Here is a 22,991-nt window from a genome sequence, read left to right as displayed (position 1 = left end):
TTGAAAGTTGCCCAGAGTAAATCTTCAAAGTTCTCATCACAAGAAAAAAAGTTTCTTGGCAACTATGAAAGGTGACAGAGGTTAACTACACTTATTATGGTTATCATTTTGCAAGGCATATGAATATTTAATCATTTTGCTTCAGATCATACAACTAACCATTGTGTGCCAACTACAAAATAAAGAAAAAGAGAAGAATGGCTGAAAATGTTCAAAATTTGGTGAAAGACAGAGATTCAAGAAGTGCAACCAACCCAAAACAGGGTAAGCTCGAAGGAATCCATACCCAGATACATCATAACCGAACTGCTGAAATCAGACCAAAAAAATCTTGAAAGTAGCCCCAGAGAGAAATGGTACGTGAAAATAGCAATTAGAATGTCTATGAGTAACAATTTGAATGATTATGAATTTCTCATCACAAATAATAAAAGTCTATTCAAAAGTGCTGGAGGAGAGGGGAGAACTGTCAACCTAGAACTCTATATTCAGTGAAAATGCCCTTCAGGAATGAAGATAATAAGGACATTCTCAAAGGAAGGAAAACAAAAAGAATTTGCACCTGGCAGACATGCTCTAAAAGAAATACTAAAGGAAATTCTTCAGCTATAATAGAAACTAACAGAGGAAACCTAGAGTTTAGTAATTAAAAGAAAGCAACAGAAATGGTAATATTTGGATAAATGTAATAAATATTCACTTTCTCTTTTCTATAAAATATTTGATAGCTGAAAGAAAAAATTGTAACACTGGTATGGTTCTCAACGTATACAGATACGATATGACACATATAACACACAGGGAAGAAGGTAAACAGATCTATATGGTGGTAAGTTTCTACTTTCCACATGAAATGATAATTTTAAGTAAATTAGGTAAAGCATATGTATTTTAATCCCAAGGATACCACTAAAGGAGCTATACAAAGAGAACAGTCAAAACCTCAAGAAATTAAAATTCTAAAAAAGTCCAAATGAACAGAAAACAGGGAAAAGAACAAAAAACGGAGACAAACAAAACAAACAAAATGGTAGAAGTAAATTCAAGCAGACCAATAATGGAGTAAAAGTAGTCTAAACACACCAACCAAACAACAGGTTGTCAGAATATATACATTTTTAAGAAGATTCAACCATATGCTATCTTCAAGAAATCCACTTCAAATAAAATGACAGAGGTAGGTTAAAAGAAAAAGGACAGAAAGAGTATCATCATGCAACCATTAACCAGAAGAAAGCTGGAGTAAATATATTAATATCAAAATAGACTTCAGAGTAAGAAAAATTACCAAAGGTAAAGAGGAACACTAAGTAATGATAAAAGAATCAATTCACCAAGAGCATGCAAGTCCTCCATGTGTATGCACCTAACAAAACTTCAAAATACATAAATCTAAAACTAATGAAAGGAAAAGGAGAAATAAACCCCCAATTATAGTGACTGTGGAATTACTCTCATGTTAACTGAAAGAACAAATAGCAAGAAAACCAGCAAGGATGCAGTTAAATAACCAGCAACAAACGAGGTGTAAATGACATTTATAGAACACTCAAAAAGAGCAGAATACACATTCTTTTTAAGTAAACATAGAATATTCAAGATAAACCAAATACTGGCCATCAAACAACACTGGAGAAATGTTAAAAGGTTCAAGTCACAGAAACTATGTTCTCTGACTACAACAGAATTAAACTAGAAATAATTAATACAAAAGTATCAGGAATAACCAAACATAGTCTGTGGGGCAAGGAGGAAGTCTCAAGGAAAATTACACAATATTTTAAACTAAATAAAAAACTTATCCAAAGTTGTGGGATGCAGCTAAAGCAATGCTTAGAAGGAAGACTCAAATGTTTATATTCTACTCTAATAAGAGCCTCAAATTAACAATGTGAGAAATTTAAAAAAAAAGAACAAATATGTACAACACGGTGACTATAGTTAACACTGCTGTATGGTATATTTGAAAGCTGTTAAGAGAGTAAAATCCTAAGAGTTAATCACCACAAGAAAAAAAAATTTTTTTCCCTCTTTTTCTTGTATGTGACTGAGATGATGGGTATTAACTAAAGTTGTGATAATCATTTCATAATATATGAAAGTTAAGCCATTATGCTGTATACCTGAAATGTACTCAGTGTTTATGTCAATTATATCTCAATAAAACTAGGAAGGCAGGGTGGGAGAGAAAAAAATATCCAAAATAAGGAGAAGGAAACAGTAAGAGCAGTAGTTAATAACACTGATCAGAAAATCCTCTGATGTAAGTCAAAGGAACCAAGGGCTGATTCTCTGAAGATAAATAAAATTGATGAAGAACTGACCAATAAAAAAAGAGGGGATAAAAATTACAAACAGCAACAATGGAGATATTACTAAACTCAATAGGTAGTAAAGGAACAATAAGGAAACACTATGAACTCTACGCACACAAATTTAACAACTCCACTGAAATGGACCAACTCCTTAAACGTCACAATCTACCAAAACTGACCCAGGAAGAAAAACTTTTTAACAGTCCTCTACTTACTAAAGAGGGCTTCCCTGGTGGCTCAGTGGTAAAGAACTCACCTGCAAACGCAGGAGACATGGGGTTCGACCTCTGGGTAGGGATGATCCCCTGGAGAAGGAAATGGCAACCCACTCCAGTGCTCTTGCCTGGAGAATTCTATGGACAGAAGAGCCTGGCAGGCAACAGTCCACAGGGTCGCAAAACAGTCGGACCCGACTTTGCGACTAAACAACAGCAACAATTTATTACAGAAATGGAATTAGTAATTTAAAATCTTCTTAAAAAGAAATCTCTGGACCCAGATATTTTCACTGGGGAACTCTACCAAAACAATACCAACTCTACAAACTCTTCCCTAAAAACAAAAGAGGGAGGAATATTTCCCAGCTCATTTTATAAGTTCAGCATTACCTTGATACCAAAAAATAGTTTACAACATACACAAAGGTTGATACTCTGTCCGAAAATAAATATAAAATATAAGACAGGAACAAGAAGGAAGAGAAATGGCTCACTGGTTATGATATGCTGAATGGTCTCGATGTCAAAACTGGCAGTTCTGTCGAACCAAATGCTGGGCGAGGAGGGAGGGGAGTGGGAGCACGCCAAGCCCCTTGGCTTCTGATGGTAACATCTCTGAAATTAATTCTAATTTTCAAAATACAGCAAATCACAGTTCCACATATAGAGCTGTTTCTCTGAGAATGTCTTTTCTCTTTTGACTGTACCCATGCTTCAGTTTTAAGCAGTGTTAAAATCTGTTCCAACATTCACTACATAGAGAATTAAAGACAAGATTAATCTGTGTTGGAACTCATCCATGAGACTTAGTTCCTGAAGCACCATGAGAGCATTATTTTTAACACTGCCACACATGGTCCCCAAAGTGAAGAAAACAACTAATCACATCCTGTATTGGAAGATAATGCCATAACCACCTCCACCTCTGAAAAGAACATGACTAGGAAGGCCACTGGGAGCCCCACGAGCTCTGTGTCGCAAACTCCCCTAATTTCTCTTAGACAAAACACCCATGAGGAACTGAACTGACTCATTCAGAACTCCCAGGTCCAATAATATCTATTAACTACTTTTGCTTCCTGTTCATCTCCATTTCTTTAAGGGAAGTTATACGGGTGTTTTTCTGGGCCATGTAACTGTTGACAACATTTAACACAATTTTCTGAGTCTGCCTCGTTCTATTTCCAGGGAAACAAATTTCACTGTTCACTGAAACTGTTAATGTCTATTAGCGGCTTTTTAGGTCTACAATTAAACAAATGCCAATTACTGAGAAAGTACCAAGAAACTGTCTCCTAGTTTAGAATTTAACCCATGACTCTTACCCCTACTTGGAACACTTAAATGTTAGAATGAAAAGTTCTCTAAATATAACCAAGGATTACAGCATATCGAGCCAGACGACAGCACATGCATGATCTCTTATCAGTTTCCTTTTCCATCTGGAAGGTATAAATGAAGCTACTGAAACCCTGCTCCACAGGTTTTTATTTCATAAAACAGGCAAGCCTCCCTTACCTTTTAAGGACTAGCCAAGCATTCTTGACAGCAGTAGTGGAGGCAAGAAAATGTTTCTAAACATAATTGTGATGTCAGACTCCCGAAAACAAACTGTGAGACCTATCCTTAGGATACATTAAAACATGAATTTTAATTTACCAGCCCTTTATTGCCTACTTATAAAATCTTCCGGCCTTGTGGATTTATAACCTTATCTCACCCACTAATAACATCATGTGGCTTGCTTTGTCTTCCCCCACTGTAAAATGTTTTGCAGCACTGTTTACCTTTTAAAAACTTAAAGTCAGTAATTCTGCCTCAACGTTTTAAACTAGAGTATATCAATTCTTCTAGCTATCTGTTTATCTGCGTTATCAGTAGAGACATCTCTGATTCAATATTTATCAGTCTGGCAGTATATATGGCTGCACAAAATGCCATGGTCTGAATACATTCTCTCTCAATGGTTATTTTTTACCCTCTGGCTCGCTGGGTGTCCCCAAAGAAACATTACGCACGGTGAAGTTGTTCCATTAGCCCAGTCAGTATTATCAGGATTGCTTCATACTGAAACGCAGCTCTTAAATGGTGGCCAGGCATGAACACTGCGTCACTGCACACTGCTCAGTTCCAAACCGCAGTGCCTTCTAAGAGGCTAACATCGTATTTATTCAGTAGCTGTCTGCAGCCCCGCTTACTACCATCTGGGTGGGGAGTTTGGCGGGGAATGGAAAGTGCAAAAAGAGACTGAAGTAACAAGAATATTCTCCAGTGATATGTTTACTGCATCAAGAACATATTACTTATTAGCTAGGATACATGCTGTTGGCTTACCCTATTAATAACAATAAAAATAACAACAGTGGCACATCTTTCATTTTACTGGCCTCATTTTACAGAAAAGGAAATCAGAAGTCAAGGTCTCAAGATCACATACTCAGCTAAATAGTGGCAAAATTGGAATCTGAACCCAGATCTAAATTTGAGCCATAATGTTACTCTCTACCCGAATATAATACTTCGAGTGCAGCAACTACACTCCAGCTAAAAAAAAATACTTTGGGCATTTGAGGGTTATTTGACAGGCAAGGGTCATTATTTGTACAGAAGCTTGAACCAATGTTAGGATGTTCAACAACAGCAACAACAAAAAACACACTTAATGATCAACTGAGAGTTTGTAAATATCAAAGGATACTATGTTAGTAATCTACTAGCATGTGCAATAAAATAGCAATTTAGAGCCATCAGAATCTCTTCCACCAAGCCAAAACTAGTGACCATAGAGTTACAAACAGGAAGACAAGCCAAAGGGACCAGCAAATTTTTCAAAGGGTTACTCCAAACACCCTAGCACATCTACAGTGGACTATGGCAAAGGATAGTCTAGTGTTTTAGTTCCTCTCTCACAATAATGGAAAACACATCAACATTCAGAAACTGGTCCTCTGAGCCCACTACACCTCTACCCTAAAACTCAGAAGTCACTGAGACAGGATCCCTGCTCAGTGCTCACTAAGGAGTGAGGGCCCTCCATTTCACCTACCATTTAGCTGGAGCACACACCCCTGTCTGAATCCCCAAATGTCACATCAATCACAGTGGTAATCACCAACCCTGGAGCACCCTACGCCAGGGACTGTGCTGACTATCTTACCTCATGCCGTGAGCGCATGGGATACCTAGGGTCACTCCCAAATTGCCAATGAGCAAACTGAAGCTTTGAGGGGGTCACAGAACTTCGGCAGATCAAGAATTCAAATTGAGGCAGGTCTGATCCAACACACATGACCCAACACTGCCTCACTCTGTTAAGTCAATAATTAGGAAGCAGCTATTTAGTCAGGCCCAGAGCTACACTTAGGAGCCAAAACAATAATAAGGAAGCTTACAGTCTGGAGGTAGACACAGAAGAACAGATAAGGCACAAACACAATTCTGAACAAAGTACTGTAAAAACAGAGCAAGAGGCAATTAACTTTCCCTGGGAGAAGAGCTGGGGCAAGGGTTCACAGATGTGGGCCCTAAACGATATATAAGACAGAGTCATCTAAGGGAAGAGGAACACTGGGAGCTAAAAACTGTAACGTAGGCAATAAAGAAAGGTGCCGACCAAAAAAGAACGGGTGTCTCATTCTCCTTCATTACCAGAGTCTAACACGTACTCCTAAGGCCTGATGCCTCCATCCTCCCCATGTCCACATTGCTGATTTTCACTGGCAAATTTAAGACCTCCACCGAAGTGTCACAAAAGCACCACACTAAGATTTAGAAATGCTCTTAGGAACAACAAAATAGGGACTAGTAAAGCAGACTTAAAGCATACAGCACCAAACAGCCACAGAAAGCTAAAACTGCAAATGGACCACCGCAAGATCACAGGTAATTTCCAAACTAGTCTCAGTTGCAGGACTTGGAAGAGCAGTACTTATCGGGTGGCAAAGCAAGCCTCAAGGATTTGTCTGTAAACATGGATTCAGCACACCTCACCATTCTTATGGAACAGAACCGTCAACCTAAGAGTTGAAGTTGAATTCCAGCTTTATCTAAAACCTGTGTTATTACACCTTTCTTTACCTTATATAATTAATATCCACTCAACAAATGAGCCAATAAAAAAAGTACAGCGCCTTGTGTGAAAGCACTTCTTAAAACAGTTTCCTTAACTAAATAAATGAAATGAAAAGATTTTTGTTGAATGCCCTGTGTGATGGAGATAAAGGAAAAGGATGATAAGGAAATAGTAGGATGTTTAGGAACACTCTTCATGCTAACCACCGTTGAGAACGACATGGTGTTGTTGGCACAGCCACCTCCTGTCTTGTTTTATGGTAATGTCCACATGTTCCAAAATGAACTGGTGTCTGTGAGCACTGCGAGCACCATAAATCCACGACAGACCACACACACCAAGTGAGTTTCTAGGCAGACATCAAACAGCCTGACATATGAGAGAAAAAATGATATTCTGAGCCTAATGTTATCCACAAGCTTACCCAACACCTAAGAAAAATCCCAACTTAAATCCCAAAAGAGCAGATACCCATGTGTTTGTTGTTGTTGTGCAGTTGCTCAGTCACGTCCAACTCTTGCAACCCCACGGACTGCAGCACCCCAGGCTTCCCTCTCCTTCACCGTAACCTGGAGCTTGCTCAAACTCATGTCCGTTGAATTAGAGAAGCCATCCAACCACTACATCCTCTGCCATCCCTTACTCCTTCTGCCTTCAACCTTTCCCAGCATTTGGGTCTTTTCCAGTGAGTTGGCTTTCCACATCAGCTGGCCAAAGTATTGGAGCTTCAGTTTCAGCATCAGTCCTTCTAATATATATTCAGGCTGCCCTGGTGGCTGAGGGTAAAGCATCTGCCCACAACGCAGGAGTCCTGGGTTTGATCCCTGGGTCGGGAAGATTCCCTGGAGAAGGACATGGCAACCCGCTCCAGTATTCCTGCCTGGAGAATCCCATGGATGGAGGGGCCTGGTGGGCTACATATATAGTCCATGGGGTCACAGAGCGTCGGACACGATATATTCAGAGTTGATCTCCTTTAGGATGGACTGGTTGGATCTCCTTGCAGTCCAAAGGGCTCTCAAGAGTCTTCTCCAACACCACAGTTCAAAAGCATCAATTCTTCAACATTCAGCCCTCTTTATGGTCCAACTCTCACATCCATTTCTCTGGTGGCTCAGACGGTAAAAGCATCTGCCTGCAATGCGGGAGACCCAGGTTCGATCCCTGGGTCGGGCAGATCCCCTGACAAAGGAAATGGCAACCCACTCCAGTACTCTTGCCTGGAAAATTCCATAGATGGAGGAACCTGGTAGTCCATGGGGCCGCAAAGAGTCGAACACAACTGAGCGACTTCACCTTCACTTCTCCCTTTCTCATATTCACACACGACTACTGGAAAAAGCATAGCTTTGACTAGACAAAGCTTTGTCAGCAAAGTAATGTCTCTGCTTTTGAATATGCTGTCTAGGTTGATCATAGCTTTTCTTCCAAGGAGCAACCATCTTTTAATTTCATGGCTGCAGTCACCGTCTGCAGTGATTTTGGAGCCCAAAAAAATAAAGTCTGTCACCGTTTCCATTGTTTCCCCATCTATTTGCCATGAAGTGATGGGACCAGATGCCATGATCTCTGTTTTCTGAATGTCGAGTTTTAAACCAGGTTCATCACTCTCCTCTTTCACTTTCATCAAGAGTCTCTTTAGTTCCTCTTCACTTTCTGCCATAAGGGTGGTGCCATCTGAATGTCTGAGGTTATTGATATTTCTCCTGGCAATCTTGATTCCAGCTTGTGCTTCCATCCAGCCCTGCATGTTGAAAGCACACAAAAAACACATACCGAGTTTTCTCTCCAGAAGACACTAAACCAGGTATGTTCCAGGGACAGAAATATCCCCTTCAAATTAAGCAGCAAAAGCTTCCAAGACTATAAGAGTCTGAGTCACTGAATTCAGCTGTCTAAAGGACCTGTTATGGACGGCCTGCATTCTGGGCACAGATTAACGTCCCTAAGCACCAAAAGTAAGTCAAGATAGTTCAACTGCAATTCAAAGTAGTGGAGATACCCTGCTTGGTCCTTGTGTACAAAAGACTGGCAAGACATGGAATGAAATTTCAAAACTCAGTTTTAGTTCCACTGTACTTAAACACAGCACTAATTCCCAAACATTGTTCCCTTTATATCATTAATTATATAATACATTTTATACTCAATGCATCCCCTTCTCTTCACCATACCCTCTCTTCTCTTTGTATATACAAATGTATATAACCCCATACGGGCTACTTGTTCATCACACAAGCACTTTTCCCACCATTCACTTAAATCCTTGAAAAGGTCTTTGACTACGAATTTCCCTTGGCTCAACCCATCTGATTCAACTGCTCAACTGTACTCACTCCACTTTCATAATAATGCTCACTACGTTCCCTGACTCCCTATCCCCATTTCATTCTCTCTCAACTAGATCCTTGTAATAAGCTGGTAACTTTTTGATGGTCTCTACAATGCTACTAAGTTAATCCTTGGGAAACACAGTTCTTCATTCCCTTTAACAAGAATCTTCAATGCCTCCCCATGCCTACAGATTCAAACTTAGTCAAGGCTTTCTGTGAACTAGATCAGCCTATTTTTCCAGTCTTTTGTTTCTTTCCTTCATGCAGGCAGACTACAGTCCTATGGGGTTGCAAAGAATTAGACACAACTGAGCATGCACTCACACAGGTTATAATTAATCTGACAAAAGTTTTTGCCTCAAACGTGTCTCTGCTTCTCCTTTGCTTCTCTTACTGTTCCTTCACTGCACTGGACGCTCCAGGAAGGGAAGGAAACATGTCTGTTTTGTTCTTCGTTATACATATGCTGCCTAGAACAATGCCTCAAATAACTACTGAATGAATGAAAACTAATCAAAGCTTAGCTTGACAGCCATTCTCAGCATGGTCCCACCAAAAGCCAGCCAACTGCCTTTCTAGAACTCCTCTGATGTCTTCCGTGAGTGTAGGGAGATTTCCAGAGCATTATGAGAAAATTTTAAGACAGTTAATATTTCTAACTTATACATGACTACTATAAGGCACATATTCTACTATAAATAACCTTGTCTGGTACATTTATAAATCATCTCCTACCACAATGCCCTGCACACAGTTTGAGTGTAACAGAACAGACACACTAGTTTACTGTTAAATTCATTCATTCATTTACTCAACATTTAGAGAGCTTGTTATGTGCCAGGCACTGTTCTTTGCATTGGGATGCAGCACTGAAAAAAGGAAAAAGCCCCTATGGAACTTATATACAGAAAACAGATGAAGACAAAAAGCAAGATAACTTCTGATGGTGGTATGAGTGTGGTGAAAATTATGATGGAGGTAATATGAGCAATCCTGACTGGGGAAGATATCCATCCTTGGATTCAGAGAGGAAGAGATCAAGGGTTCTGTCCTGAACTGACTGAACTTGAATCACCTATCACCATGACAGAAGGTAAATCAAACAGACTAGACTACACGAGACCACCCAGTCTGTACAGCATGATCCATCACTGTTATCAAGAAAGCATGTACTGGGCATTATGCTAAGTGATATAAGTCACCCAGAGGAAGACGCATATACGGCATCTAAAACAAAGAGCAAAACAAGCCAAACTTGCAGGCACAAAACAGATGTGATTAGGAACAGACGAAAGGAGATCAAAAGATACAAACTTCCAATTACAAAATACCTAAGTCATGAGGTGCCATGTACAGAAATGCGACTATAGTTAAGAATACTGTACTGTATATTTGCAGTTGCTGAGAGTTAATCATCACAAGGAAAAAAAACTGTAACGATGTTAAGGCTAGTGATGCTAGTGATGTGAACTGGATTTGCTGTGATTATTACACAATATGTACAAACACAGAATCACTGTTACACACCCAAAATTCATGTTACATGTGAACGATGTCAACTTTTAAAAGTATACATTTGTATATACAAAGGGATGGGGGAAAATGTGATGGACATCCAGCTTAATATTAACACTAATTAAACCTTAATGGTGGTATTATTATTATTTCCTATTTGTATCAGCACTATTTAAACAATATGGATTTAGGGTATTTTTTTTTTTTTTAAAACATTCTAAGGTTTCTTGGTTTTTCAAATTTTTGATTGGAGATTAACTGTTTTACAATGTTGAATTGGTTTCTGTTGTATAACAATGTGAATCGGCTCCTTCTTGAGTCTCCCCCCCCACTCTTCCCCATTGCTTTAAGGTTTTTAATTCAGCCATTGAATAAAGAAATAAAATCAAAATAAGGAAACCAACAGCTAGTGGAGTGAAACAGGTAGATTTTGGAAGGGGAAAAAAAGTGAATTTCCTCCCCTCAATTTCCTTCTATTCAGAAATGACCAAATCTATACATTTGCTAAACCATTCTCCTGACAAAATGACCTTTCATGAAAAAAGTAAAGAAAAAGTAGGCCTAGTGATGAGTGTCTAAACCAGACCTTAAGGCACCTTCAGAGAGGAAACACTGCCCAAAGCCCTTTCTGGCCCAGTCTGCATGCAGTCTACACAGCCCACTTCTCATCTAGGGGAACAGGCCCATACAGATACAGCACTGTCTGTTGGGACTTGCAAATTTACAGCAGTCAACAGTGATTTAAACCCACTTGACCCTTAAATCCCGGCTTAAAAATTACAACAAACACATGCAAGAAACAATACTATGGTCTTGTCCAAAATTAAAATTGTCTTTTGCGCATACACTTGTACAGAATACCTATACTCTAGAGGGCAGGTACGACTCAAAAGGGCCATTCTTTTCTCCCTATTAGGTTCAATCTGCCTTTCCACCTTTTACATCTCAATTTTTCTTTTGGGAAGAGGCTGAGATCTTACAACTAGCTTATATTGGAGCCTTATACTTTCATTTTATCCTCTGTTCTCTGAGTAAAGGTCCAATTCCAGGTATAAGAAAACACCACTACACTCTCAAATAATAAGGTTCTCAATGCTTATTCGCTCTTTAGAAGCATCACAACTAAAGAACAGAGAAGTTAAATGAGTTGGCCACAGTCCTGCTATTCGTCAGTGGTAGGACAAACAAAAGAACAACTCATATTTCCAATTCCCAGTTCAAACTGTTTTCACAACAAAAACTGCAATTACCTACACACACACACACACACAAAATTATACAAGTAGGTCCATCAAAAATTACTAGCCTATCCAGGAGGCTAAAACATTTTCCTACCAGCCCACTTCAGCTATCAAAAAAATTCAACATGATAAAATATAACATGTTCAAGATTTTTCGAACAATTAAACAAACAAAAGCTTAATTCCTAAACAAAAGCTACAGTTAAATATAATCAAGAGAAATATAAACAGTAACTCAACATAAAGCTGATGAGTACGCCCAACATTACTCCCAACACACAGCAGTCACCATTTTTTTTTTTAGTTACCATTTCCTGAGTGCTCTCTATGTACAAGGCACAGTGCTAAGCACAAGGCTAAGCACTTCACAAACATTCATTTAATTCTGAAAGCCACTCCAGGAGGCAGTTCTTTGACTACCACTTTTTACAGAGGAGGAAAAATGAAGCACAGATGCTAACAAAAGTGATGCATAGCTAAGTCAGTATTCAAACCCAAATCTGTCAGACTCCAGCACTCTCATTTCTAACTACGCTACACTTCACACACTGAAATATGAATATGGGTTCATAAAGACATTTGTTCTTAATTTTGTATTTTAAATGCAATGTTTGTCTACTGATAAATACATCTGAGTACCGAGCATGTGCCAGGCAGTGTTTAAGGCACTTTTATACTTGAGAGAACAAATAAAGAGAATTTCCAGGGAAATCACATTATATAAACAGTAACCTAGCAGCTAACACATGCCTTATTCTGATCACTGTTTAAAGTGTTTTACAAGTATTGAAAGTGAAAGTGAAGTCGCTCAGTCGTGTCCGACTTTTTGCGACCCCATGGACTGTAGCCTATTAGGCTCCTCCATCCATGGGATTTTCCAGGCAAGAGTGCTGGAGTGGATTGCCATTTCCTTCTCCAGGGGATCTTCCCGACCCAGGAATCGAACCCAGGTCTCCCGCATTGCAGGCAGACACTTTACTGTCTGAGCCACCAGGGAAGTATTAACCCACAGTAACTCTAAGAAATGACTATTATTCCCATTTTACAAATAAGGAAGCAGATACTGAGTTGAATAACTTACCAAAAATAACACAAGAGTCAGGATGTGAACCTAGATCATCTGGCTTTCAACTCCTAACCTCCCTGCCATTTTAACTCAAGTAGCCACTTAAACATATTCTAAATAAACTCAACTATACCACATTCAATGCCAAAAAATTTAGGCTCAAAATATATTCTTACAGTAACACTATTCTGGCAGATGCTTAAGTAATTCCTATCAAGTAAACTGGTACAAAGGACATTTTTAGAATCAGTTTGCCAATCATCATTCAATTTTTCCTTCTTAACAACAATTACTTTTCTAACCCCAGTCTAGGAGAACAGGCCTCAATTTTCAAGATAGGTGTCACTACTTAAGATACCTGAATCCTAAAATTATTTTGCCAGTATTACAATTTTTTAAAATTACAGTATTCTTGGACATCATTTCTAAATGAACCCTAAAGCTTTACTATTTTAATTTTTTTGAAGTTCCTGTCAGGATATGAAATAAGAATGTTCCTCTATTAGATAAAACTGGGCAAACTATGAAATCAGATCCAAAGTCTAATTTAAGAAACAGTGTAACCTTAGAAAAAAAAAAGCACAATAAAATATAAGACCTGTGGTTTTGACTTTGAAGAAAGAAATGAACTCAAATTACTCCATTACAGATTTTGTCCCCTCTCAGAAAAACTAAAATCCTTAAATTATCATTTGATTTTGACCTATTCAGCAAACAGGTTAATATTTTTTCCTTTTTTATTTTCATACAAGAGCTCAGAAGACATGAATCAACTTTTACAGGTATAAACGATACTCAAGTTATAAGTTTAAAAATTTAATATGCTTTTGTTTCAAAAAGTGATCTACCTAGCAAACTTTAGACTCTGGTTTAGAAAAAAAAATATTTCTAACACCCCTCCCTTCAAAAAGCGGCATCCCACTATAACAGGGCAAGACTAGGTAAGGACTGCATGGAAATACATCATAATTCTGGAATACTAACTCCTAATGCAATCCACCAGTAAGTTTAAAACTAAACTGTGAGAGCTAAAAGGAATGAGCTGTATTTCTATGGGTTGCCTAAAAGTTCAATTAAAAAAAGAAAATTGAAAAAGGAATTATGTTTTCTACAGTCTTAGTCATAGCAGTTGCTGAAGCATAAATGGTACTTCTTAAAACATGAAAACAGAGCAATTATCTGATAGGATAGTTTAAAAATACTGCTGGTTAACTTTACAACAAAACTAAGTATGCCCTAAAAATACCATAGGACAGAGTGCTTAAATGAAGTCCAAGTTTACGTAGTATATAAAATCTGTTCAGAAGACCTTCTAAGTAGGAGTACATACTTTCTGGAAAACAATTTTGGCCATTTGACATGAAATATGTTCATGCCCTTGATTCAGTGATGCCAACTCTGGAATCCATCCCCAGGAAAGGCAGATCAAGTTGATGTACAACAGCAAAACCCTGGAAACTACTCAAATGTCCAATAATGAGGAAATGATCGAATACATTATGGTATATCCACAAGAAATGCTGTAACAGAATAAATTATGAAGGCATTAAAGATGGTTTTACAACAGAAGAATGTGTACATGACAATTAAAACAAACCAGGTGGGGAGGGGGGTGGGAGGGGGGCTCATGTTTGGGAACGCATGTACACCTGTGGTGGATTCATGTCAATCTACGCCAAAACCAATACAGAATTGTAAAGTAAAAATTAAAAATAAATAAATAAATTAAAAAAAAACAAAAAAAAACAAAAAAAAATAAAAAATAAAACAAACCAGGATACAAACATTATAAATAGTATATCAAAACTTAAAAAAAAATAGTGTTTGGATATACACATTATTTTTTTAAAAAAGATGAAAAGCAAATACTTTGATATGCTGACAGTAGTTAACCCTGGATAGTGGGGATAACAAGTGGTTTCTATGTTATTGTATTCTGTCCAAATTTCTACTAAAGACTTTGTGATAGTTTGATAATTAGGAAAAAATCTTCTAAAAATAGTAACTATTTTTTATAGTACAATGAATTTTGTATCCATGTTCAGTGACATTCTTTATCTTAAAAGCAACTTAATATTTGAGAAACTTAGTGAGTGCTTTAAGTTGTGAAATATCCTCTAAGATAGTAATTTAAAATGCCTTAATGCACACTTAACAGCTTCTTAACAAGAACATTTTGCTCTGGGATTCTAGCCTGCATTGGAAAAAATAATGACTGAGGGGAAGAAGTTAAAGAAGTTGGAAGAAACGCTCCTTAGCAAGTTGCTTCCTGTTCCACAATTCCGAATCTCTATCTGAAGGCAACCCGGAAGGCCAGCTCCAGTAGTCACAGTTCAGATTTGCTACTTTATTGACCTCTCTTCCCTTCCCTCTCTCTTTCCTCTCCTTGACCCTTCCTATCCTTCCCTGTTTTTCTAGTCCCCCGGTCATGGATGCAGGAATCTGGTCGATGGGCCCTCAGCCTGAGCTGAGGATTGGAGACTGATTCGAATTCTGGTTCTGATTTCTGGTAGGGCCGAGTTCCAGTCCTCCCTTCTCTGGAGGCCCAGGGAAAAGTCTCATAACGCCTGGGCATCTGTAGGTGGCAGGAGACGTCTGTAAGGCCACCCCTTTCGCCCCCTCTCTCCCGCCTCCTCCCCCTTCTTCTTTCAACCTGGCTTCCTTCCCTCCCTTGAAATCTTTGATATTAGTACTTGGATCCGATTTAAGGGCTTCCCTGGTGATGCAGAGGTTAAAGCGTCTGCCTGCAATGTGGCAGACCTGGGTTCGCGCCCTTGGTCAGGAAGACTCCCTACAGAAGGAAATGGCAACCTACTCCAGTATTCTTGCCTGGAGAATCCCAAGGACGGAGGAGCTTGGTGGGCTACAGTCCACAGGTCGCAAAAAGTCAGACATAACTGAGCGACTTCACTTTCACTTTCACAGGTGAATATAAAAACTATTTTTGGCATTCTTACCCGAGAGTAATTCAATAAGAATCACTCTGATCACAAAATTATTTCTCCTTCTTTTAAACACAGTTCAGCTTCTCTGGTGGCTGAGTGGTAAAAAATCCACTTGCGAATGCAGAAGATGCAGATTTGATTCCTGGGTCGGGAAGATCCCCTGGAGAAGGAAATGGCACCCCACTCCAGTGTTCTTGCCTGGAAAATCCCATGGACTGAGGAGCCTGGCGGGCTGCAGTCCATGGAGTCACAGAGTCTGAGAGGACTTGGCAACTCAACAATGACAGCAAACACAGTTCAATAAACAGTTATTTAAATGTTCGAACGTAATAATCTTCCACTGTGCTGTGTGCCTCAGTCCAGTTCAGTCGCTCAGTCGTGTCCGACTCTGCAACCCCAAGAATCGCAGCACGCCAGGCCTCCCTGTCCACCACCAACTCCCGGAGTTCACTCAGACTCACGTCCATCGAGTTGGTGTTGCCATCCAGCCATCTCATCCTCTGTCATCCCCTTCTCCTCCTGCCCCCAATCCCTCCCAGCATCAGAGTCTTTTCCAATGAGTCAACTCTTCGCATGAGGTGGCCAAAGTATTGGAGTTTCAGCTTCAGCATCATTCCTTCCAGAGAACACCCAGGACTGATCTCCTTCAGGATGGACTGGTTGTATCTCCTTGCAGTCCAAGGGACTCTCAAGAGTCTTCTCCAACACCACAGTTCAAAAGCATCAATTCTTTGGCGCTCAGCTTTCTTCACAGTCCAACTCTCACATCCATACATGACTACTGGAAAAACCATAGCCTTGACTAGATGGACCTTTGTTCACAAGGTAATATCTCTGCTTTTGAATATACTATCTAGGTTGGTCATAACCTTCCTCCCAAGGAGTAAGCATCTTTTAATTTCATGGCTGCAATCACCATCTGCAATGATTTTGGAGCCCCCCAAAATAAAGTCTGACACTGTTTCTACTGTTTCCCCATCTATTTCCCATGAAGTGATGGGACCAGATGCCATGATCTTAGTTTTCTGAATGTTGAGCTTTAAGCCAACTTTTTCACTCTCCTCTTTCACCTTCATCAAGAGGCTTTTTAGTTCCTCTTCACTTTCTGCCATAAGGGTGGTGTCATCTGCATATCTGAGGTTATTGATATTTCTCCCGGCAATCTTGATTCCAGCTTGTGCTTCTCCCAGTCCAGCATTTCTCATCATGTACTCTGCATAGAAGTTAAATAAGCAGGGTGACAATATACAGCCTTGACGTACTCCTTTTCCTATTTGGAACCAGTCCGTTGTTCCATGTCCAGTTCTAACTGTTGCTTCCTGACCTGCATACAGATTTCCCAAGAGGCAGGTCAGGTACTCTGATATTCCCATCTCTCAGAATTTTCCAGTTTATTGTGATCCACACAGCCAAAGGCTTTGGCATAATCAATAAAGTAGAAATAGATGTTTTTCTGGAACTCTCTTGCTTTTTCCATGATCCAGCGGATGTTGGCAATTTGCTCTCTGGTTCCTCTGCCTTTTCTAAAACCAGCTTGAACATGAGGGAGTTCACGGTTCACGTACTGCTGAAGCCTGGCTTGGAGAATTTTGAGCATTCCTTTACTAGCGTGTGAGATGAGTGCAACTGTGCGGTAGTTTGAGCATTCTTTGGCATTGCCTTTCTTTGGGATTGGAATGAAAACTGACCTTCTCCAGTCCTGTTGTTACTGCTGAATTGCTGTGTGTCTACTTGCCCCTAATTCATGGGCAGATCATTCTTTCCCCTAATTCATGTCTCAAATACACACATACACACACACAGACTATATATGTGTGTATGCGTGCATGTGTAGTCCCCAAATGGTAGTCAATATACTTCAGATGTTGGATTTAAAATGCTGTTCATATTCATAAGAGGAGTATGCTTACATTCAAAATAAATATTTAAGGAATTAAGATCTCCTGATTCACAGCTCTATGATTCTAATCTCAGGTAGATCTACAGAGGTAGGTAAGGAGAAAATGCACTAGCCCTGGGTTCTAATTTTATCTCTGCTACTAATTAGCCTTAGGAATTTCACTTAACATTTCTGGATCTCCTGGCTACATCTATAAAATGAGGATAAAAGTAGACCACTTATTTTTTTTCAACAAACTTAAAAAAATTATTCTAGGTCCAAGTTTCTACCATCTTTCCAAGTATCCCTTTTTCATAATTCTCAGGAGTAATAAACTCTTCCTTTGATTAACCTTTGAGCTATCAACACTTCACAAAAATGTAGAGAAATTTTTACAATACTACTACTTTCAAAAATACACAATGTCTATAAAACTTATCTCATCCATTTTGGTAAATCCTACCAAACATTTCTTCATAACTATCCTAGAACCCATCTAAGAGTCTCAGTTAAGAGTAAAGGTTACTTAACATAAATTACACATACAAGACACATGATTTATTATGCAATAACTGCCATAACATTTAGCAATGAGCAGTATTTCATTTTCTAACATTAATCAAAAAATTAAAGACTTGGAGGTGTTTTTTTTTAAGGTTCAAAACAAAGATAACACAATATATACTAAATGTCCTTATATAAAATCAGATTACATGAAGTATCACTTGGAGTTTGAAACCATAAGAAGATGAATTTGAGGACTAAGACTCTCTGTAAGCAAACTGCCTCATTTCAAAGTAGACCAAATCCTACATGTAAGTAATTCAGCTTCACAAACCTCTACAATAAGTTAAATAACATCTCTCAGTCTTAACTTTTAAGGCAGTAAATATAGCCACATTTTAATGTGATGTTTACAAAAAGTTGATGTTTACCTAAGAAAACCAGTTTCACCTGAAGCTTTCCATACCTGGAAAATTACTTTGAATTTGAGAAATAAATGGCCATCTTTCTAAAGTGACACATAGTGTTCAACACGTCTGAATCTCTGAGTCTATAAATCAAACATTTCATACAAAGAATAATGCAGTTGATTTTTTTAAAATAAAGCTAAATTTACTATTTTAGACATACTGTTTCTATCTAAAACTCTGTAAATTCACTGTAGATTACTAACTTTTTCCTCACCCTCAATATATAAGAACCACAGATTAGGTTAAAGCCTGAGGTTTAAAGAAAAATTTACTGAGGTCTCTTTTTTCCAGGCTTCCCTGGTGGCTCAGCAGTAAGGAATCCACATGCGAACACAGGAGACAGGAGTTTGATCTCTGGGTCAGGAAGATCCCCTGGAGAAGGAGATAGCAACCCACTCCAGTATTCTTGCCTGGAAAACCCCACTGACAGAGGAGCCTGGTGGGCGTCCATGGGGTTGCAAAAGAGTCGGACAGGACTTAGTAACTGACAACTTTTTTCCACCATCTTAAAGGCCACAGGCAATCACAGTCATGATTTTTCTCTAACAGAACCCAGTCACATTATGGTCTTTCCTGGTGGCTCAGACGGTAAAGAATCAGTCTGCAGTATGGGAGACCAGGGTTTGATCCCTGGGTTGGGAAGATCCCCTGGAGAAGAGAATGGCCACCACTCCAGTATTCTTGCCTGGAGAATTCCATGGAAAGAGGAACCTGGCAGGCTACAGCCCATGGGATCGCAAAGAGACACGACGGAGTGACTAAGACTGCATCTGCAACCCACATTGTATCATTCAGAAAGAAGAGTCTAGGTAATTCCCCAGGCAGTCCAGTGGTTAGGATGCAGAGCTCTCACTGCCAAGGGTCAGGGTTCAATCCCTGGTCAGGGAACTAAGATCCTCCAAGCTGCACAGCTTGCCCAGAACGAAACAAAAATAAGAGTCTAACGTTAAAATAATAGTTCACTTTCAGTTCAACAGCTTTCCAGATGTTAACAGATGGGGGGAGAGGGAGGACACGCTGTGATTACTTGTCATGATCTATGAATCCACTACAGCAGTCCACATTTGAATACGTACACAAATGCAAAGGAATGACCCCAGCTAATTCCCTTCTAAATATTTTTCAAAATACCATTTCTGCATTAAATGACTGTACCCACTACAAATAATACAACACTTACCATTTATCTAGCCCCTTCTATGGGCAGGCATGATGCTAATCACTTAACATCTGTCATTTCATGCACTCACAGCAACTCTGTAAGAAACCTATTATTAACTCCTCTTAATAGATGGGAAAGCAAAGACTGAAAGAGGATACAAGGCTGCTAAGTGGCAGAGCCAGATTGCAAATCCAGGGCTGTTTGACTTCAAAGTTCATGTTCATTATGTCAAGCTAAACTGTCTACTAAACACACAAGCATGAAAATCGAGCTTATGGTTCCAGGAGTTCCTCAAGATTTACTAAAATCTGTTTAGGTTTCCCAACCATAAGTACTTCTCTGTAACAAATACAATGGATTGTAGTAATAAACCTACAAAACACTAAGTCTTCTCAAAAAGAGAAGATTTAGGAAGAGACACCAATTCTTATCCCAAAACAGCATCAGAAAATTTACAATTAAATGATCTCAGCTTATCTTTTCCACATCATACAAGGAGTTCGAATAAGAATACTCAGCCAAAGCCTGAAGTTTTTTCTTACTAATTTTAGTGGTATTAGATATCCATTCTACTCTTTTAGGCCTGTTGAAAAGAGTCATCTCAAGCCTCCGGCCCAATAACATTACAAGAGCCAAACAAGTAGGCAAGTTTTCCTTATGCTTATATGCAATATTCCTCAAAGGAAGTTTGGATGTCTGCTCATCTCTACTTCTCCTTCCTGTTGCTCTATCACTGCAAGGACTAAGAGTCACAAGTTACACAAGTTGTGTTCTCCAGCAAGACAGGCGTGTTTGAATCATTCCAGTAACCAAACCAGTTGGACAGCGAGTCGCCAATAAAATAAAGATTTCACCCATCATCTATACGGTGCAGAAACTGCTGCCATCTCTCTCTGGAGTAGCTCAAAAGTTCATCCCTGACAAGCTCAAGTCCCTATCAGCTAAGACTGAGTCACAACAACTCCTGAGCTCTAAATGAAGACTGACGAGAATCGTTCCCTCTTATTCCTTCCCCTGCCAACCAAACGAGCAAAATTTAATTATCCTCCTTCCCTCAATCACCGATGAGTAAACACCACACTGTATATAGGTTCCCAGGGCAATTTCTTTCCCTCCCAGAAACTCATTCCCTGGGCGTGGAATGAGCTATGTTTCTACCCAGTCCCTTCCTTTCTCTGTCTGTAAGAAAACCCATTACATTAGACCAACACTTCTTTTCCAACTTTATGCTGACCGCAAATCTTATCCCCTAGACGAGGACAATTAGCTCTAGAAATAGAGACCTCACCCACCCACCCAACTTCTTGGCTTAGTAAAAGCTGTGCCCTTGTAAATCAACTATACTTCAAATAAAGAAATTAATTTAAAAAATAAAAGCTGTACACTATTATGGACTGGCAGGAAATGCCTGTCTTTTAGCTTTACCGGCGAACGCAGCACCATCTACTCGGCCCCTCGGGGAACGGGTGAGAAAACCAATTAACTGGTTTACACGAGACAAGCTACCTAAAGAATTGAGGGATGAACCCACAGTGGCCCCCTGCTTTCCTCACAACGGTGCTCTCCGTCCCGAGTGGCCAGTTGAGACAATCTCAATTATTTTAGGCTTTCTCATGGGACACACGGACTCACCAAATCCCACCCTTCGGTAAAGTGACAAGCTGAGGTTAACCCCTGCGCGGCCAGCAAAGATCAAACCCGAAGAAAATCCCAGACTCCCCCTCCCCAAGAGCCTTAAAAATGTGACAAGGCCAATTACACCCTTTCCAAACCCCGGCCGCGACGAGGACACGGGGACGCGGCGCTTGGAAGAAGACGACTAAATGGAAATAACCCTCCAACTGCCGGCCGCACCGATACACTTCAGCCACCAACACGCGGGAAACTCCAGGTCCTGACGCCCCGGGAGGCGACCAGCACGGCTGCCCCCTCCCCCGACACGCACACTCCCAAGAGCCCCGCCGCGCCGAGGGGACCCCCCGCCCCGCCCCGCCCGCCGCCACCAGCCTGGCCTGCGAGCAGACGCCGGGCCGGACTCGCGGGCTGCGGCGCCCCGGGAGGGTAATTGGGAGGGCACTCACCGCGATGACATTGACGAAGGTGGTCTTGCCCGAGTACTGCAGCCCCACGAGCGTCAGCTCCATCTCCTCCTTCCAAAAGAGCGAGCGGAACCAGTCCAGCAGGCGGGAGATGAGCGCCAGCATGATGGCGGCCGCGAGGGAGGACGGACGGACGGGCGAACGGGCAGGCAGCGGCGGCGGCGACGACCTCCACACGAGCGGGCCTCGGCCCGGACCCCCCCAACGGCTCCTCGGGGCCCCGGCGCGACACAGGCGGACACTGGCGGGCGACGGCGGCCGGAGCCAGGAAGCCGAGCGGGTCATATGACTCGCCCTACCCCCCACGCTCGTCCCTGCGCCGCCGCCGGCGCCCACGGCAAGAGCGGCAAGGCCCGTCCGGCCAGGCGCGCCCGCCGCCTGCAGCGCCACCTGGTGGAGCCTCCGTGCAGCACCGTGCGCCGCCGTGCCGCCCTTGGGCTCCTTTACTACTGTAAAGTCCTTGGCTCATTCCTGTTGGTTCATTCATCATTCATTTTCTCTACAATTGTTTACTGACTGTCGGCTCTGTGCAGAGAGACTTCAAAACTCTGGGGGTTTCATCATGAAAATCCCTGTCCTACGTAACAAAAGATGGAAGCCACACGTGTTTATCAGTAGGGGAGTGATTAAACTTTAGCACATTCCCAAAACTGAATACTGTTTTTTAAAAAATGAGAAAGTTTTCTGTAAACTGATATGTAATGATGTCCAGGAAGTATTTTCAAGGTACATAAACTAAGGCACCAACTATGCATTATATGATATTTTCGGTATAATATGGGAAAACAAGGATACATATGTACATATATAAAACACATATTATGGTTGCATAAAGAAATACTGGAAGACTAATAAAAACAGTTTTCTATTGGGGTGAGGTAAACTGGACGGTCAAAGGCAGAAATGGGAATGAGACTTCTCTGAATATCTTTTTATATCATTTTCACTTAAATGCGTTGCCTGTTGAAAAGTTTAATTAAAAGGTACATTAAAATGTCTGCAAGGTTTTCAGATTTTAGAAAACCCTCCCTCTGAGGAGCTTACCTTCCACAGAGGGAGAAGAACAGGAAGTGGCGCCTGTTCTAGTCGGACTAGACCTCTCAGAGGAGGCGGCCCTGGATGTGATGACCTAGAGGCCATGAGAAGGAGAGCCAGGCACTCATCCGGAGGAA

The 22,991-nt window shown here is 40.5% G+C and overlaps 1 protein-coding gene across 1 annotated transcript in view; it reads right to left on the bottom strand.

The window, feature by feature from the left end:
- Positions 1-22,143, bottom strand: part of ARL8B (ADP ribosylation factor like GTPase 8B) — a 52,041-nt gene extending 29,898 nt beyond the window's left edge. The window contains exon 1 of the mRNA XM_040245989.1: positions 21,802-22,143. Within this exon, the coding sequence (XP_040101923.1) occupies positions 21,802-22,104 (303 nt within the window). The 5' untranslated portion in view covers positions 22,105-22,143. The remainder of the gene's footprint in view (positions 1-21,801) is intronic.
- Between the last annotated feature and the right edge of the window lie 848 nt (positions 22,144-22,991).

The sequence above is a fragment of the Oryx dammah genome, unplaced genomic scaffold (genome assembly GCF_014754425.2).
Source record: "Oryx dammah isolate SB20612 unplaced genomic scaffold, SCBI_Odam_1.1 HiC_scaffold_9, whole genome shotgun sequence".
Lineage (NCBI taxonomy): Eukaryota > Metazoa > Chordata > Mammalia > Artiodactyla > Bovidae > Oryx > Oryx dammah.
Note: the sequence above shows the minus strand (reverse complement) of the source record. Positions and strands in the feature narration are given on the sequence as shown.